The sequence below is a fragment of the Alosa sapidissima genome, chromosome 22 (assembly GCF_018492685.1).
Source record: "Alosa sapidissima isolate fAloSap1 chromosome 22, fAloSap1.pri, whole genome shotgun sequence".
Lineage (NCBI taxonomy): Eukaryota > Metazoa > Chordata > Actinopteri > Clupeiformes > Clupeidae > Alosa > Alosa sapidissima.
Genome location: NC_055978.1, coordinates 28,365,744 through 28,380,517, shown reverse-complemented (window position 1 = coordinate 28,380,517; position 14,774 = coordinate 28,365,744). Strand labels below are relative to the sequence as shown.

Here is a 14,774-nt window from a genome sequence, read left to right as displayed (position 1 = left end):
GAGAGAGGGAGAGAGAGAGAGAGAGAGCAGAGAACAGAGAGGGCATAGTGAGAGGGAGGTGTCCCTGGACTGCATGCTAGGTGTTGAAGGTAATGTTCTGAGATTGTTAACCTTTGGGGCATATTTTGAGCAGGCAGTAACAAGGAGAAATAGAAACCGAAGACAGAACAATGATGTTTCTACCCATTGCATTTCAAAACTATATCGGAATTTCTACCATTTTTATCCTATCCATACGCAAATTAAATGCTTTCATAAAAGGTTTACACAATATTCATTATAATCACTCTCAAGCTAAACTGTGTATAAATAATTATATTTTTTGTTATGGAAAAGATGTTAAATTCCTCAAGCTACTTAAATCCAGTATTCACAAAACATTGTAAACACATGTGGTTATACAATTGGTTTGTATTCATAAGGCCACATAATGATTGACAAAGTTCATTATAATTATTTATACATGGTAATCACTGCACTTGAAATATGCTATGATGTTATAGTATGGCTGGGCCATATGGACATGGATATATCCCGATATATTTAGGTTGAATATCGATATACGATATATATCCCAATATTTTTTCCGCAAAGTTAGAGCTGTAAAATGAAATGGTTAGTCAAATATAAGTAGTTTTATTGAAAACTCACTACTCAAATAACAATAAAATCTAAACATAAAACTGGAGTGCCTTTTTTGAAATCAAAGCTCCGTAAGGTGCACATTTTAAATAAAAAAAAATATCTTAAATAAAAATAGCCTATAAAATAAAATAGGCCAATCTTTTTCTGAAATAAATATATTTATATGAGAAAAGTAGCGTGCAGTTTCACAGCAGTGCAGAGAGCTCCGGTCAGCGGCTTGCGTGGAGCAAGGATCAGGGCGCAAATATGAACTATATCGATATATGCGATATGGTCTAATTCCATATTGCATTTTAAAATATATCAATATATCTTTTATATCGATATATCGCCCAGCTCTATGTTATAGTATACTGTAGGTCTGTACAGCAGAGTGGGTTATAAAGCTTCACATAGTACCCTCTTGATCATCTTGGTCCTGATGTCAGAATGTGTTTCTTTATAGAGGCACATATGCCATAATGATAGTTGAGTAGGCCTATGTCAGAACACTATTTGACTGTAGTCATATCTACTAAATAGTTACATAGACTTCAACGGTTTAGGATATTATGAATACTTGAGAAACATTTATAAAAGTGTTTCTAATGCTTTATGGATGTTGAGTAAAATGGATAAAGTGTTATATTTCCATACATGAAGAGTCCTTCTTGCCCCACCATACAAGACATGATATGCAAATTTTACAAAATATTTTAAAATATGCACATAAAACACAAGAATAAAAAATATCTAGAGAGAAAAGGTAATTTGATGCATTGTACTTCTTCAGAGCAAAACATCTGCGCCTTAAATAATGTAAGACATGTTTCTAAATGCATCATGTTAAGGCAGTGTTCCCCAGCAATATCAATTTTAAAAAATATGAAAATGGATTCACAGTATTCACAGGATGGGCCAGTTCAGGGTCTCTATCCAATACTTGACTCTTCATGTATCCTCATCAGTGTAACAAGAATACTCCATTTAGCAAAGGTTTGGACTAATTGTTTATTAATGCCTCATACACTGCACTTTGCCTGATGCTGTGAAAATGTTCACTAATTTCTAATGTTTTATTCCTCATAATAGTACCCAGTCAAACCTGCCCTTTCTGCCCTGAGCTATTAGAGAGAAACAGCCTGCAGTGCACACCCTCACTTTCAGGGAATGTGTGGCATTTGGACTGCAACTTGTTATTTCTACAAGATCAATTATTAATGCCTCAACAATATCAATCAATATATCAATGATAAATAGTCAATGCAATTGAGCATGCTTATGGAAAGAGTATGGACAAGTAGCAGCTGCAAGTTCTCCTCTCCAGCTCTGAGAGCTTCAAAGCACCGCTCATTATTGATTAATTAGAAAGAAAACAGACAGAGGATTAGACTAATAGGACATCAATAATCATTGATATAATCAACAGATGAGAACCCAAACAAACACCCGGCAAGCACTTCATCATTTTATTTCCAGATTTATGGTAATATAGCAAGCTGTGGGGTGGGGTACACCATCTGCAACGTTAACACCATTTATTAGTGAGGAGAGACCATTCAGTAAGCCTGGTAGTGTTCGTTTTTACTTCTACTGCTATAGCATGTTCTTGGCCTAGAACTAAAACGAGTGCTTGCAGTTTGAGGCCTATTTCCCCACTTCTCAGCGCATAAGGAAGACATAGCATCTCATTATTGGAGGGATTGTGAGTAATGTCTCTGCAAACAGAAGCCCAGACCAGTGCTGCATGCCCAATTTACTTCTATAATTTGGGACTGTGCATGTGCGACCGAACATAAATCTCATTCTGTTTTGATTAAATGCACTCCTTACAGTATATCTACATGTAAATGTATCCACATGCTGGTGCATTTGCATTGCAAAATGCAAAAATCAGAATTGTTTCATGAAAAACGCTTTTCTATCCCTACTTTAGATTCTCCAGGAAATAAGAAAATAAGTGAGGGGAAAAAAATCACCCACAACAAAACAAATGTTAATAGATGGCAAGCCTCTGTCTTAAGAGGAAGCTGGTCCGCCACACTCTTTATTTCTATGCTAATTCCCATGTCACATGTCAGAATGCAGCCCTGCAGGGGATGCAGACTCTTTTTCATATCATTTCTGCCTGTCACGCTGAAGAGGGGAAAAAAAAAAAAACACCACCATTTTTGTAAAGCAACCGAAAACTACTTTGATAAGAACTCCCTATAGAAATAGCATTGCATTAAGTTCAGAAGCGTATTCGCCGCCAATGCACTGACGCTTAGTCGAGACTTCAGCTAAAGTGAAAAGTTGGCTGTGATGGCTCGACATTTCTCCAGTATTTCCCTTACATTGTTCCTGGGAGATGGAAACAGTGTCAGCATGTCAATAGAAAACATGCAGAGGGTAAAGTGCTCTCCAGCCTCAGTGAAAGGGAGCTTTTGAGAGCACAGAGTCTCAGCTTGAAAAGCCTACACAAAAAGCTACAGTATAGCCATTGAACTAAAACTTTCATTGTTGAACTAAACTTCGAACTAATCTGACCTTTTCAAATAACGACTTAACTGCTTATTTGTTCTTCCTTTCAGTTCCTTTCATGTCAGACTGAATTCCCATGATACTTGCGCTGATCTGGCCTTGACATGCTATCTGGAAATTAGAGCAGGTACAGCAAACGTGAGAGGGTTGTAGTGATGTGACAGGCATATGAAACTGCAGGGCCTTTTATATTTACGGGATTCACTTTAATTCATCTTACACAAAGAACCCAGCGTCAGGGTTACAGTGACCTTCAAGACTACCTGGCCAACGCCAGTATGCCCTTTTCCCTTCATGACCAATGCCATCTCTCCCCTCCACAAACTCACCGCACCTGTCTCCTTTTCTTTATGTATGTGCATGATGACACAGGTTGCAAGGGACAGTTTTGCGGCCGAGGCATTTCATCGTAACAGAGCTGAAACGTACCACATTCCTGAACATTTGACACGGCTCTCCGTGTGCATAGTGCACTGATCGCAGATTGCCACCAGACAACCACTGCATAGATATCTGAGACTATCTGAAGACTTTTTTCACCCCCCACATTTTTCTTTGAACTATCAAGGAACAGATGCCATGCAGAGATCCAATCTCACGCCCCTTGTGCTGTTAGTCACCGCCAACGCCTAGCATCAGCTATTATTTGGGTTTTAATCAGTGTCTGCAGCAGACACCAGGGAGGCAAACAAACACACTCCACCTCTGTATATGTGGACCTCCTGAGGAGATATCATTTCATCCAGCACTTACTTCCACAAGTGCTCCTAATCAGTCAAGTCGTTTCGCTGCTTAAGATTACCTGACAAAAGCGGCCCTCCTCTCTCTTTCTCTCCACTCTTAATAGAAATCAATATCAGCAGCCTGACACATTGTTCTGGCTGCAGCGAGGGCCAGAGACCATGAAATGACTGATAAAGCGAGGCAGCGTTTATGCAGTAAGAGGCACAACAATGCTAACACTACACTCTCTTGGATTAGGGACATTTTGAATTATTCATTCATCATTTTCTTAGAGGGGGCTGGTGAAGGCATTCAAAAGTCAGGAATTATTAAAGACCACAGCACTCTTTGAACAATTCAGAATTAACAGAAATCTAGGAAGCCAATCCAAAATGTTTAATTTTTTACATTTAAGATTTTGCTATGCATAGATATTTTGAAAGAAAAATATATATGTATACAGAGTAAAATGCATGTAATACGTATTCTTGTAGAGAGGTTGTTGCGATGCAGCTATAGATTATCCTACTTAAGAGCTGACCTCCTGGAGTTTCCAGTGAAGAATGAAGGACAAAGACTGTATCAGCTGGGGCATGGGGATATTACACCAGTTCCAAGACCTTGAGATTAAAATGATTGAAATCTCATTTCTCTCTCTCTCTCTCGCTCCCCTTCCTCCCATTCCCCCATCTCTCACTCTATTCCACACTCCCCTCCAGTGGACTGTGTCCCGCTTCTGTGCTTTTATTTCTGGAACAAATAGTCCTGGCCCGTGTGTGAGCCTGTGAGGAGCTGGAGCTCGGAGCATTGTGTGACACAAATATCAAACTCGGGGACGACGCGTCGCGCCAGCACTGAGGGCCAGGTGGAGGAGCAGACTGAAAAGACAACATTGCGTCGCCGTGGTGACAGGTCCTCTCTCTCCCACCAGGCCGCAACAACAAGCAGCGCATCGCAAACTTGACTAGACACCATGCGTCAGAACCATGCAGATAGGAACGTCTAACAGCTTCTTATAAAACTAACTACAGACCTTAATTTGCTGGCATGGGTTGTGTGCTAAGGCCTCAACGGATGACAGTACAAAAACAAATCAATAAAAATAACAACAAACTGTAATATGCAGACATGGGTAATATGCTATGGTCTCAGAGGATCATAATGCAAAAACAAATGAAGAAATAAAATCACTAAAAAAAAACATTATCCAAGGCAACATGTATTAGGAGGCTTTCAGGGGCCCCCGATATGTCCTGTGGTTTTTGTAGCTGATGTCACAGTGTAAGCTCTGGCTTCAAAAGCCTGCTGCTCAGTAGATGGCCAGGGCGGAGCCGGAACCTCACAGAGGGAGTCAGTCACGCAGTGACCAGTGGTCACGTGACCTGGCACCAGTGCGAGAGAGCGAGCGAGAGCGAGAGAGAGAGAGAGAGAGAGAGAGAGAGAGAGAGAGAGAGAGAGAGAGAGAGAGAGAGAGAGAGAGAGAGAGAGAGAGCGAGAGAGAGCCATCTTACCGTCCACACATGCCGGCCTGGCTCTCGTGGTCCCAGCGATCTGCCCTTTCTTGCAGGCACACCTTGCGGTCTGCCTTGCGATGGTCCTCCGTGGCAGACTGTCTTTGTCAAAGGTGACAATCTCACAGGTGCCAGCCGCCAGCTGACCTGTAAACGCACAAGAGCAGACAGAAACACACATCAGGCAGAGACACCAGATACTGTATGCCTAAAAAGCAGCACACTCTCACACAGCTCGGAAACAAATACAGTCACATTCCTGTCCACTCTTGCATTGTATTTGCCCAAAATTGATCATGTTTTGGAAGAAAGCTGTGGTCTTGTGGTCTGAACTGGGCTTGGGAAGGACTTCACAACCCTCTGCAGCCTGTTTACTGTTTATTAGTGAAGTACATTAACACAAATGAACAGTGAAATCAAAGCAGCATCCTGGGAATTCAATTAGAGCACTTATAGCCCCCAACCCTCTGCTGCTCACAAATTAACCTGTGGCCGTCAGAGTGACCCTAGGTCAAGTCCACAGGGATCTTGCTTTCCATGCGAGTGCAGGTTATTTTGATTGGCAGCCAGGTCAAAGTGTTGATTTAATCTGGCCCACAGTCACAGGGTAAAGGTTTCACAAAGTTAATTAACTCGCACGTCACAAGTCGCACGTCACCTGCAGGGTAATAGGAAATCACACTGGGAGTGCCATACAATTGGACAGAAACAGCAAAACCTTAAACATATTTATGTATTTGCACATTGATGTAATGGTCTTCTACATCCCTAAATACTAGACTGGTGCCGTTTCCCCAGTCATGCAAATCTGAATGACTAATTTAGGCCATTCATCTTTGAGCAGCATTTGTTCATAGCCTGAAGGATGCTTAAACAACAGCCAGGGCAGATGAATCTCCACTCTTTTCTGTCTATAATGCCTGTATTTTCACCTTTTACACAGGGATAGAAGGATGACATGCACGTTGTATAGCTTTGCATATGTACAGTGAGCTTTGTTTCTTTCTAAATGAGAGACATTTGCACCTCTGGACCTTTTTTAAGTCAAATGCTCAATGAACATGAACGTCAAGTCTGATGAAGTGATTTTCCGTGAGCTCGGAAAAAGTCAATGTCATGTTTGGTTCGTAGCCTGAAACCATAAGGAAACAAATGTGATGTTTGTTTATTTCTCACTCTGAAATATCCAATCAATTTCGGCATGGATCTGTGAGCAATGATGAACAAAGTCATCTTATGGCTAAACATAGACTCTTTTACTCTCTGTCACACACACACACACACACACACACACACACACACACACACACACACACACAAACAGAGAGAGAGAGAGAGAGAGAGAGAGAGAGAGAGAGAGAGAGAGAGAGAGAGAGAGATTTTAACAAAGAAAAACTCACCCACCCACACAGACACATACACCTACACAATGTTTGTTTGTCAAACCCATCCCTATCTCTCCCTCTAACTCTCACACACAGTCACCCCCATCTCCCTCCCTCTCTCTCTCTCTCTCTCTCTCTCTATCTCTCTCTCTCTCCCTCCCAGAGCCAGGCAGCACTTATCAGCCTTATCATTACTGAGAACACTTTTAAATGGATGCAAATGTGTGGCGATGGAGTGATGTGTTGTTGTGATGTTGGCTGCGTTTGCTCTGCGTGATGAAGGGCTTTTAATCCCGCATGTCACTCCCAGCAGGAGCCTCTGACTGAAACAGATCGGAGAGCTACTGCACGCCTTTCTTCTCTTTCTCTCTCTCACTCTCTCTTTCTTTCTTCTTCATCATCATCATCTTCTTTTTTCATTTAACTTTGTCCTCCTTCTCCCTGTTTTTCTTTCAGGTTGCTAGATAATGGCTTGTCATGTGTGTACTGCATCAAGGGAGAGGATTCGTTCCTCTCCAACACCCTTTTGCAGTGAATGCAGACTGAGTTTTGTCTGTCAGCTCTCTTTGAATATTTTCCCTGTGTGCCACTGAAAATATGTTCACTCTTCTTTCTTACATAACATCTTGCGTGGCTTTGGAGTTGTGCCTCCGTAATATACCCAGAGCAATGGGGTACCTTCTGAAGGACTCCTGCTGTTATTAGCTGCAATCTCCTCTGCTGTCATCACCCCTTTCCATCGGTGATGGATCCAGACAATTTATTAACAGCAAAGCAAGGCTGTCTGTATGCCTATATAGAAACCGCTTATGATAGATCACTGCATCTCACTGCATGTCTTCCTTTGTTGTGCCCTGAGTACAATGCATACTATATTATTATACTACATATAATGAATCTGAAATTTACATTGCAAAGTCAGTTACTATAGAACCTACTGAAATAATGTTTGGGCCTTTAGATCATTTACATTAGATGACCACAATATGATCTCAGATTTGTGCTCTGTGTGTAAAGCTCTATAGACTATTATCGTTGACACGCCATGTCGGCAAGATGCTTGATGATACCCTTTCATTGATTCTTTTAAATCAACAAACCCATTATGTTCCATTATGGTTTTCCCCTGTCAAGGACAGTTGTGGAACTAATATACTGCCGTCAATATCACTACAGACTAGGAAATTACCCATGCTCCAGGGGGAATATAAATACATACATTCTCACATATTCTGTATTTTCCAAGACACATAGCGTTGACTTTTCCTTCCATTAAAGTAATTTGACAAATGTTCAACATACAAGCACCAAGAAAACACACAATTTATTTGGAAACCTGCCCAATTTAGCTCTTCACAGATCTGTGATCCTCAAGGCGTCAGTGCCAACACACTTATCTCATTTTTGACCTATGCACACAGATACATGCAACCTCCATGTTAATGGTACAAACTTGCTGAATCTCAGGCTTCACTATTTATAACTTGAGTGCTTTGCACTTTCCCTGACACATTTTTTGAAAAGCTGAGCCGCAGGAAATCACTTATAGAACAGCAGCAGGGGCTGTAATTGCAAAGCCTGCCCGAGACTGTCCACTCATTAGAAACATAAATGCCATTAAACATGTAAGTCATTTTCTTTTCTGTGTGTGGAAATACACGTAAAGAAGCGATGAGTCTTTGTGGTTACATGAGCAGGGTGCCCAATTTAGCAAACACATCTTCCTTCTGAGAGTTCTTCTACTTCTCACAGCCTTCAGCTACAAAATAACAACTGCACTTTACAGCAGATAGACCACGAGCCTGTGACTTGGGATTCATATCATCTCTACATATGATATGCAGCTCAGAGGCTCTTTCCAGAGATGGCTAGAGGTCAGACTGCCTCTTTCAAAAGCGCTATCAAAATACTCTAGCTATGTATTAAAACATTAGCAATGAGGATAATTGACATGCAACTGAACTAACAGATGAGAGAGTCAATTATGACACAGTGCTAGTGATACTAGTCCCCGTGGTTCACTAGAGCAGAGTACATGAGGAAGGATATGACAATGGATGTTTGGTCGTTCAAGGCCCCTGTGACTTCTATCCTCTGTCCTCACTGGCAACACACACACACACCAACCCTTGCCAAAAATATTCTCCGCAGTCTCACCAATCGGCCTAATAATAATATCACTGGTACAAAATATGTTTGCAGTGGTTTGTGTGTCCTAACAATCACCTCCATGCACAGCACTGCAAAGCCCTGAATCACATTAGTGGAATGCCAGCCATGTGCTGGAGCCTTCTGAGAGCGGCTAAATCAATATACAGATGTTCCGAGAAAAAGCCAAACAGCAAGCTGCGCGCCCAAACTACAATTTGGATAGGAACGCTGAATTAGTGGAACCTTTCTGCCATTGCCTCGCCTCTGGCCTGGTCGGGTAGCTTTAAATGATGCCTTTAACAAGCCTAATCAGGCCACGCGAGCGCCAGCACAGCTTCTCAGCACAGCACATCCCCGGCTCTGATAGCGGCCGACCGCCGGCAGCCGCGCGCCGACTCCAATTTCACTGCCAGCGCCCTGCCAGCAGGAAAGCGCACATCTGCTGCCCATACAGTACAGCATGTCAGTGACGAATGCAGCTCACAGGGGCTAGGATATGGATGTTGGGCCGGCGCCAAGGAAACCTCAACTTACAGTGGCGTGAGCATTTTCCCCATCACTGATTCAGCTGGATTTAAAGTGCAGTTTATCACACAACAGGCTTCAGAGCCGGCGTTTACAGCCGCGCGCACCAACATTACAGCTCTGTCAAAGCTGCCAGAATTCAGAAAAGTTCTGCAGACAACTCTCGTTACAGCCGCTCTCGTCACATGGAGTGAAAGTGCTGTCTATCCAATCCATTTCAGGCAAAGTCAGTTGTTCTGTGTGCTTCAGTGGCCACTGGAACGCTTCCAAGAGGTGATTTGATTTTCCCTGAATGTCCCTTTTTCCCACTGCGAACTCACACACAAAATGACACACACGAACACACACACAAACAAACACACAAACAAGTACACACATATACAGACTCAGGCGCATGCATAAACACATTTACACACACACAAGTATTAATGCCAACACACTTAATTGGGGCCACAGAGTTACTGCACCACTGACAGCTTTGCTTCAGTGTTCTGGTTGCAGGGTCACCACGGTGTAGTCATGCTCTCTGCTTTTTAAAGATGCTGATGGCATGTCATAAACACAGGCTTAAAAGGAAGCCTACGCAAATGGCTAAAGTGAAACAGAAAGAAATCAGACTTATCTGTAATGGCAATTAACCACTGCTTATAGAGCATTGACTAAAAACAGCGCAGTACTTATCTCAAGAATAACTACACAAACAAGAATGTTGGACGTGGAGTGGGGGATGGGAACAACAAATGCTCTCCTCCAGTCCCCTTCTCCCTGCAGTCCTGTCACTGCACACATTCATACATGCTGCTGTTCTGTAATTAAGTGTGTTTGCAGCCCCAGAGGATGCGCAAATGGGCCATGCTGTCTCTGCACCTTAAACGCCGCGTGTGAAACGCCGCGTGTGAAACCCCGGCCCATTTCTCACCCCCACGGCTGGCCCGTAGAAGTAGAAGGCCAGGCCCGGACGCCCAGAGGTAGGGCAATTTATCTGTGGCATATAAGCAATAATCACCCTTGGCCGAGCAGTGTGGGAGTGGGAGTCCATGAGTCCATTCATTGGGCCTCATCAGCATGCTGGGGGAAGAGTCCCGGACTGCAGTGATTGAATGCCGCCTCGAAACGGTCTGTCTTTAATCTCCCTCTCATTCAGCTGGCCTGCACCCTCAGCCTCAGCTGTATGATAAAGACTCTCACATCCTCCTTTAGGCGGCCCCACTCTCTCTCTCCTCCTCTCAACTCTCTCCTTGCTGCTGCTCTTCCTCTTAGCCCTCAACCTTCAATCAGCTACATGTTCCCCATTTTATTAAACAACAACAACAACACCACTAACACAAAAGATGCATTTCATAGGCTCGCTAAGTTTCTGGTGTTCAACATTCAGCTGCAGCGGACAACATAATGGAACTTAACAATACACCGTTAGAAAAGGTCTCCTTCAACACAACATAAGCAAGCAGGAAATTTGACAAAACACCATGAAATTGCCTTTGAAAGGAACCGAGCCAACGGGCTGTTGAGGCATGCAATTATGAAATGTGTAACAAAACAAGCTGTAAGTAGTTGTAAGAAGTAAACACAATCTGTGGCAATCAAATAATTGGACTGGGGAAATCAAGTGAAAAATTCAGTGAAAAAAGTCCAGTAGAATCTGAAAGACACTGCCCACTGACCTTTCCTTTCCTATCTATTATCTGGAAAAATGTGCTGCAAATTGAATGTCACACACTTAATAAACAATAAGATGCCCAGTTTATGTCTGTAGCCCTACACCATTGGACTGAGAGGTCATCAGCAGGTCACTCATCCACCACCAGAAAGCTTCCTTAATTATCAAAATAACGCATCACATAGGCTACTGGACACAACTCATCTGACATACGTTTCAGTGACATCATTGGCGAGTCTGCAAAGCTATTATCCCTGTTCTGTTATCTGTTTCCCTCGAAATAACCAAGCAAATAAATAAATAACGGAGGGCTGTTTGTATAATGAGGGGAGTAATATTTTTAAAAGGGCTTTTATAGAGCACTTACCCTTAACCATCTAAGCCCACTGATCATTTGAGAGGTTGTGCTGTGATATGCTGGTCATGCGAGGCTACTTGTACAAGCTCTCCAACAGGGGTCTCCCCTCTGCCATGTGGCTACTGGCGTTTTACAGGACACACCTGAGTTTGGATTTGTCCCACTCTCTTAACCTCTTGGTCAGTCATCTACTCCCATGTCAGACAATCAGTGTCTCATCCCCCACCTGCTAGGGTATCTTATGACATCCAGAGAGCGACAGACTTTCAGAAGCGTAAAGGCAAACAGTGGCAGCAGGAAAAAGCTGCTGGTTATATTTCACAATTATGGCTCCGACAGAGTTTGGTCAGACATTTGCTCATGAATATTTAGGCCTTCATGAATATGCATAAGGATTGCCAAAGTGGCAGTGTTGACGCTGAGATTTATGAGTTTACACGGGACATAATTACAATGCGGGCTATAACCTGCCTTTGAGGAAAGAAAAAACACACATACAAACTGTAAAAAAAATGGCAGGAATGAGCTGAGGATGCTCAACAGTGATATTTCTTCAAGCGCATCATGCAACAAAATGAAACTGACATTTTTTTTTCCTTTCCTTTGGTTAATTATGCTCTGTTCAAGAGTAAAAGCGGCTGTAATGAGACGTGAATGAGACATATTCAACCCTGTCTCGGTAAAAAAATTAGCTCCTCAAAAAGTGGATGTTAACATCCACAGGAGCTGTCTTTTGGATGTCAGACAATCATCCTCTCAGTGATGCTGCTTTTCTGTTGAGAGAGTTCTTCAAGGCCATAGATGCTGACATGGAGAGGGAGAGGGAGGGAGAGAGACCATCAGTTCATCTCCTCCAAAGCGCTGCCTGTTTGTGAAAGAAACCTGATAAGAGCACTCGCTTCATGCTTCCCTCTCACACGCCAACTTGCACAGATAAACATGTAGAGAAATCGTCAGGCTATAGCACGGGGACGACTGGACAAGGCCATATGTTTAGAAAATATAGGGAATGCAATTTCATCAAGTTTTTGTATAGTTTTCAAGCCACAATGTGTTGTTAATCTAAAAAATGCTTCCCTCAAATTCCACTTTAAAGATAATAAGTACTCACATTCAAACACCAAGCTAGCAACTTCTTAGAATGTTTGGAATGATTCGGAATGCCAATATATAAATATAGTTCTAATAAAGTAGCATTCCAATTCAGTGTGTACACAGCACACTGTACCTACAGCATTTACATACAAAATTGGGCATACCATCATATTTGGAATGTCACTGTCAAGCGCTCTCAATCATGACACTAAATTCATCTAAGCTGCATAGCAAAATACATGTGTCAGTCTGAGCCCTGGGTTGTGACAGCCTGCTCCCAAATAAACACATGCTGGTGATGGGATGGATGAACCATCTTCAAAACACCCAACCAGAGCAAAACTAATACACTGAGGTTGTCAGACTGAAGGTGACACAGCGCCTTGCCTATGATTTCAATGCCACTTTAAGTGTGGTTGTTATTCAGGACCTGTCACCTTCTCTTCAATATGCTCTGATGGATGCTGTCTTCTGCATAACTACAATGCCATTGTTTGGCTTTATTTCACCACAGTGTTAGCGGATTTGTCTGAAGTGATTACATATTTTTGTAAGCGAGAGAGAGCGTGTGAGCAAGCGAGAAGAAATATCCTCTTTTTAATACGACGTTCACTCCCCCTCTTTGCCAATGCACATGTGCATACCATGTGTAATAAAGCTTGTAAATGACATTAAGCCAAGACAAGCAATCCACGCTAATGGAGGTGAGGCACTCACTGCAGCTCAGCACAAATGATCAATTATTCATTTCCTTCGACACCAAAACTATTATCAGCACCCGCTATTAGGAGATGACGGTCACCCATCATTTTGAGCAAGACTGAAGTTCAATCTTCATATTAAATGTGTTGTGTATAGGAGTACTGCGGTGATGCGGGGCTGTTATGTATGTTTGCCTACTGTGTTTGGAAAACAGTATTAGGAAATTATCGGGAAGTTCATGAATAGGTTTGAGACAAGCCACGGAGTTCAAATGATGCACTCAACCATAGAAGCTCCAGCACTAGCCTGATGTAATTGGTATTCGCCGCGCGTCACACTGATGCAGACCCTGTTATGAGAATAAGAGAGGGAACAAGCTTATCTGTATTTCCACGGTAACCGGGGGAATCTCAGCCATGCTTCTCTTCCCCTCCCCCCTCTCTCCCTCCCTCTCTTTCTCTCACTCCCTCTCTCTCTCTCTCTCTCTCCCTCCCTCTCTCTCTCTTTCTCTCACTCTCTCTCTCCCTCGCTCTCTTTCTCTCCCTCCCACTCTCTCTCTCTCCCTCCCTCTCTTTCTCTCCCTCCCTCTCTCTCTCTCTCCCTCTCTCTCTCTTTCCCTCTCTCTCTCTCCCTCCCTCTCTTTCTCTCCCTCCCTCTCTCTCTCTTTCTCTCCCTCTCTCTCCCTCGCTCTCTTTCTCTCCCTCCCTCTCTCTCTCTCTCCCTCCCTCTCTCTCTTTCTCTCCCTCCCTCTCTCTCCCTCCCTCTCTCTCTCTCCCTCCCTATCTTTCTCTTCCTCTCTCTCCCTCGCTCTCTCTTTCTCTCCCTCCCTCTCTCTCCCTCGCTCTCTCTCTCTCCCTCCCTCTCTTTCTTTCTCTCCCTCCCTCTCTCTCTCCCTCCCTCCCTCTCTCTCTCTTTCTCTCCCCCTCTCTCCCTCTCTCTCTCTCTCCCTCCCTCTTTCTCTCCCTCCCTCTCTCTCTCCCTCCCTCTCTTTCTCTTCCTCTCTCTCCCTCGCTCTCTCTTTCTCTCCCTCCCTCTCTCTCTTTCTCTCTCCCTCCCTCCCTCTCTGTCTGTGCTCATTACTGCCTGTTGTATGGTAGCCTTACATTTAGCCTTCCAGTATTTGCCTCTGTTCACACTCTCACACTCCTCACCCCCCAACACACACACAAACTCAAACATGCACACATGCACGCACACGCACACACACACACACACACACACACACTACAGTCTCACTGTCACATGCCTCCTCACCTTCATATGCCCACACACACACACACACACACACTACAGCCTCACTGTCACATATTCGCCTTTCTCTCTCTCATAATACACCACTGCCTCCTCACCTTTATATGCCCACATGGTCCACACACACACACACACACACACGCACGTACACGCACACACGCACACACACACACAGTGTCTCTGGACACTATTTCATCAGGATAATTAGAAGCCAACCCCTCAGTAAAATGGCCACAGATGCTCGTCAGTGTCTGTGCGGCAGGGTT

At 43.4% G+C, this 14,774-nt stretch overlaps 1 protein-coding gene across 3 annotated transcripts in view; it reads right to left on the bottom strand.

Annotated features, from left to right (window-relative positions):
* tafa5a (TAFA chemokine like family member 5a) overlaps positions 1–14,774 on the bottom strand; it is a 68,681-nt gene that overhangs the window by 22,532 nt on the left and 31,375 nt on the right. For all 3 annotated transcript variants that reach the window (XM_042079504.1, XM_042079502.1, XM_042079503.1), the window contains exon 2: positions 5,382–5,528. In XM_042079504.1, coding sequence (XP_041935438.1) covers positions 5,382–5,528 — 147 coding nt within the window. The remainder of the gene's footprint in view (positions 1–5,381; positions 5,529–14,774) is intronic.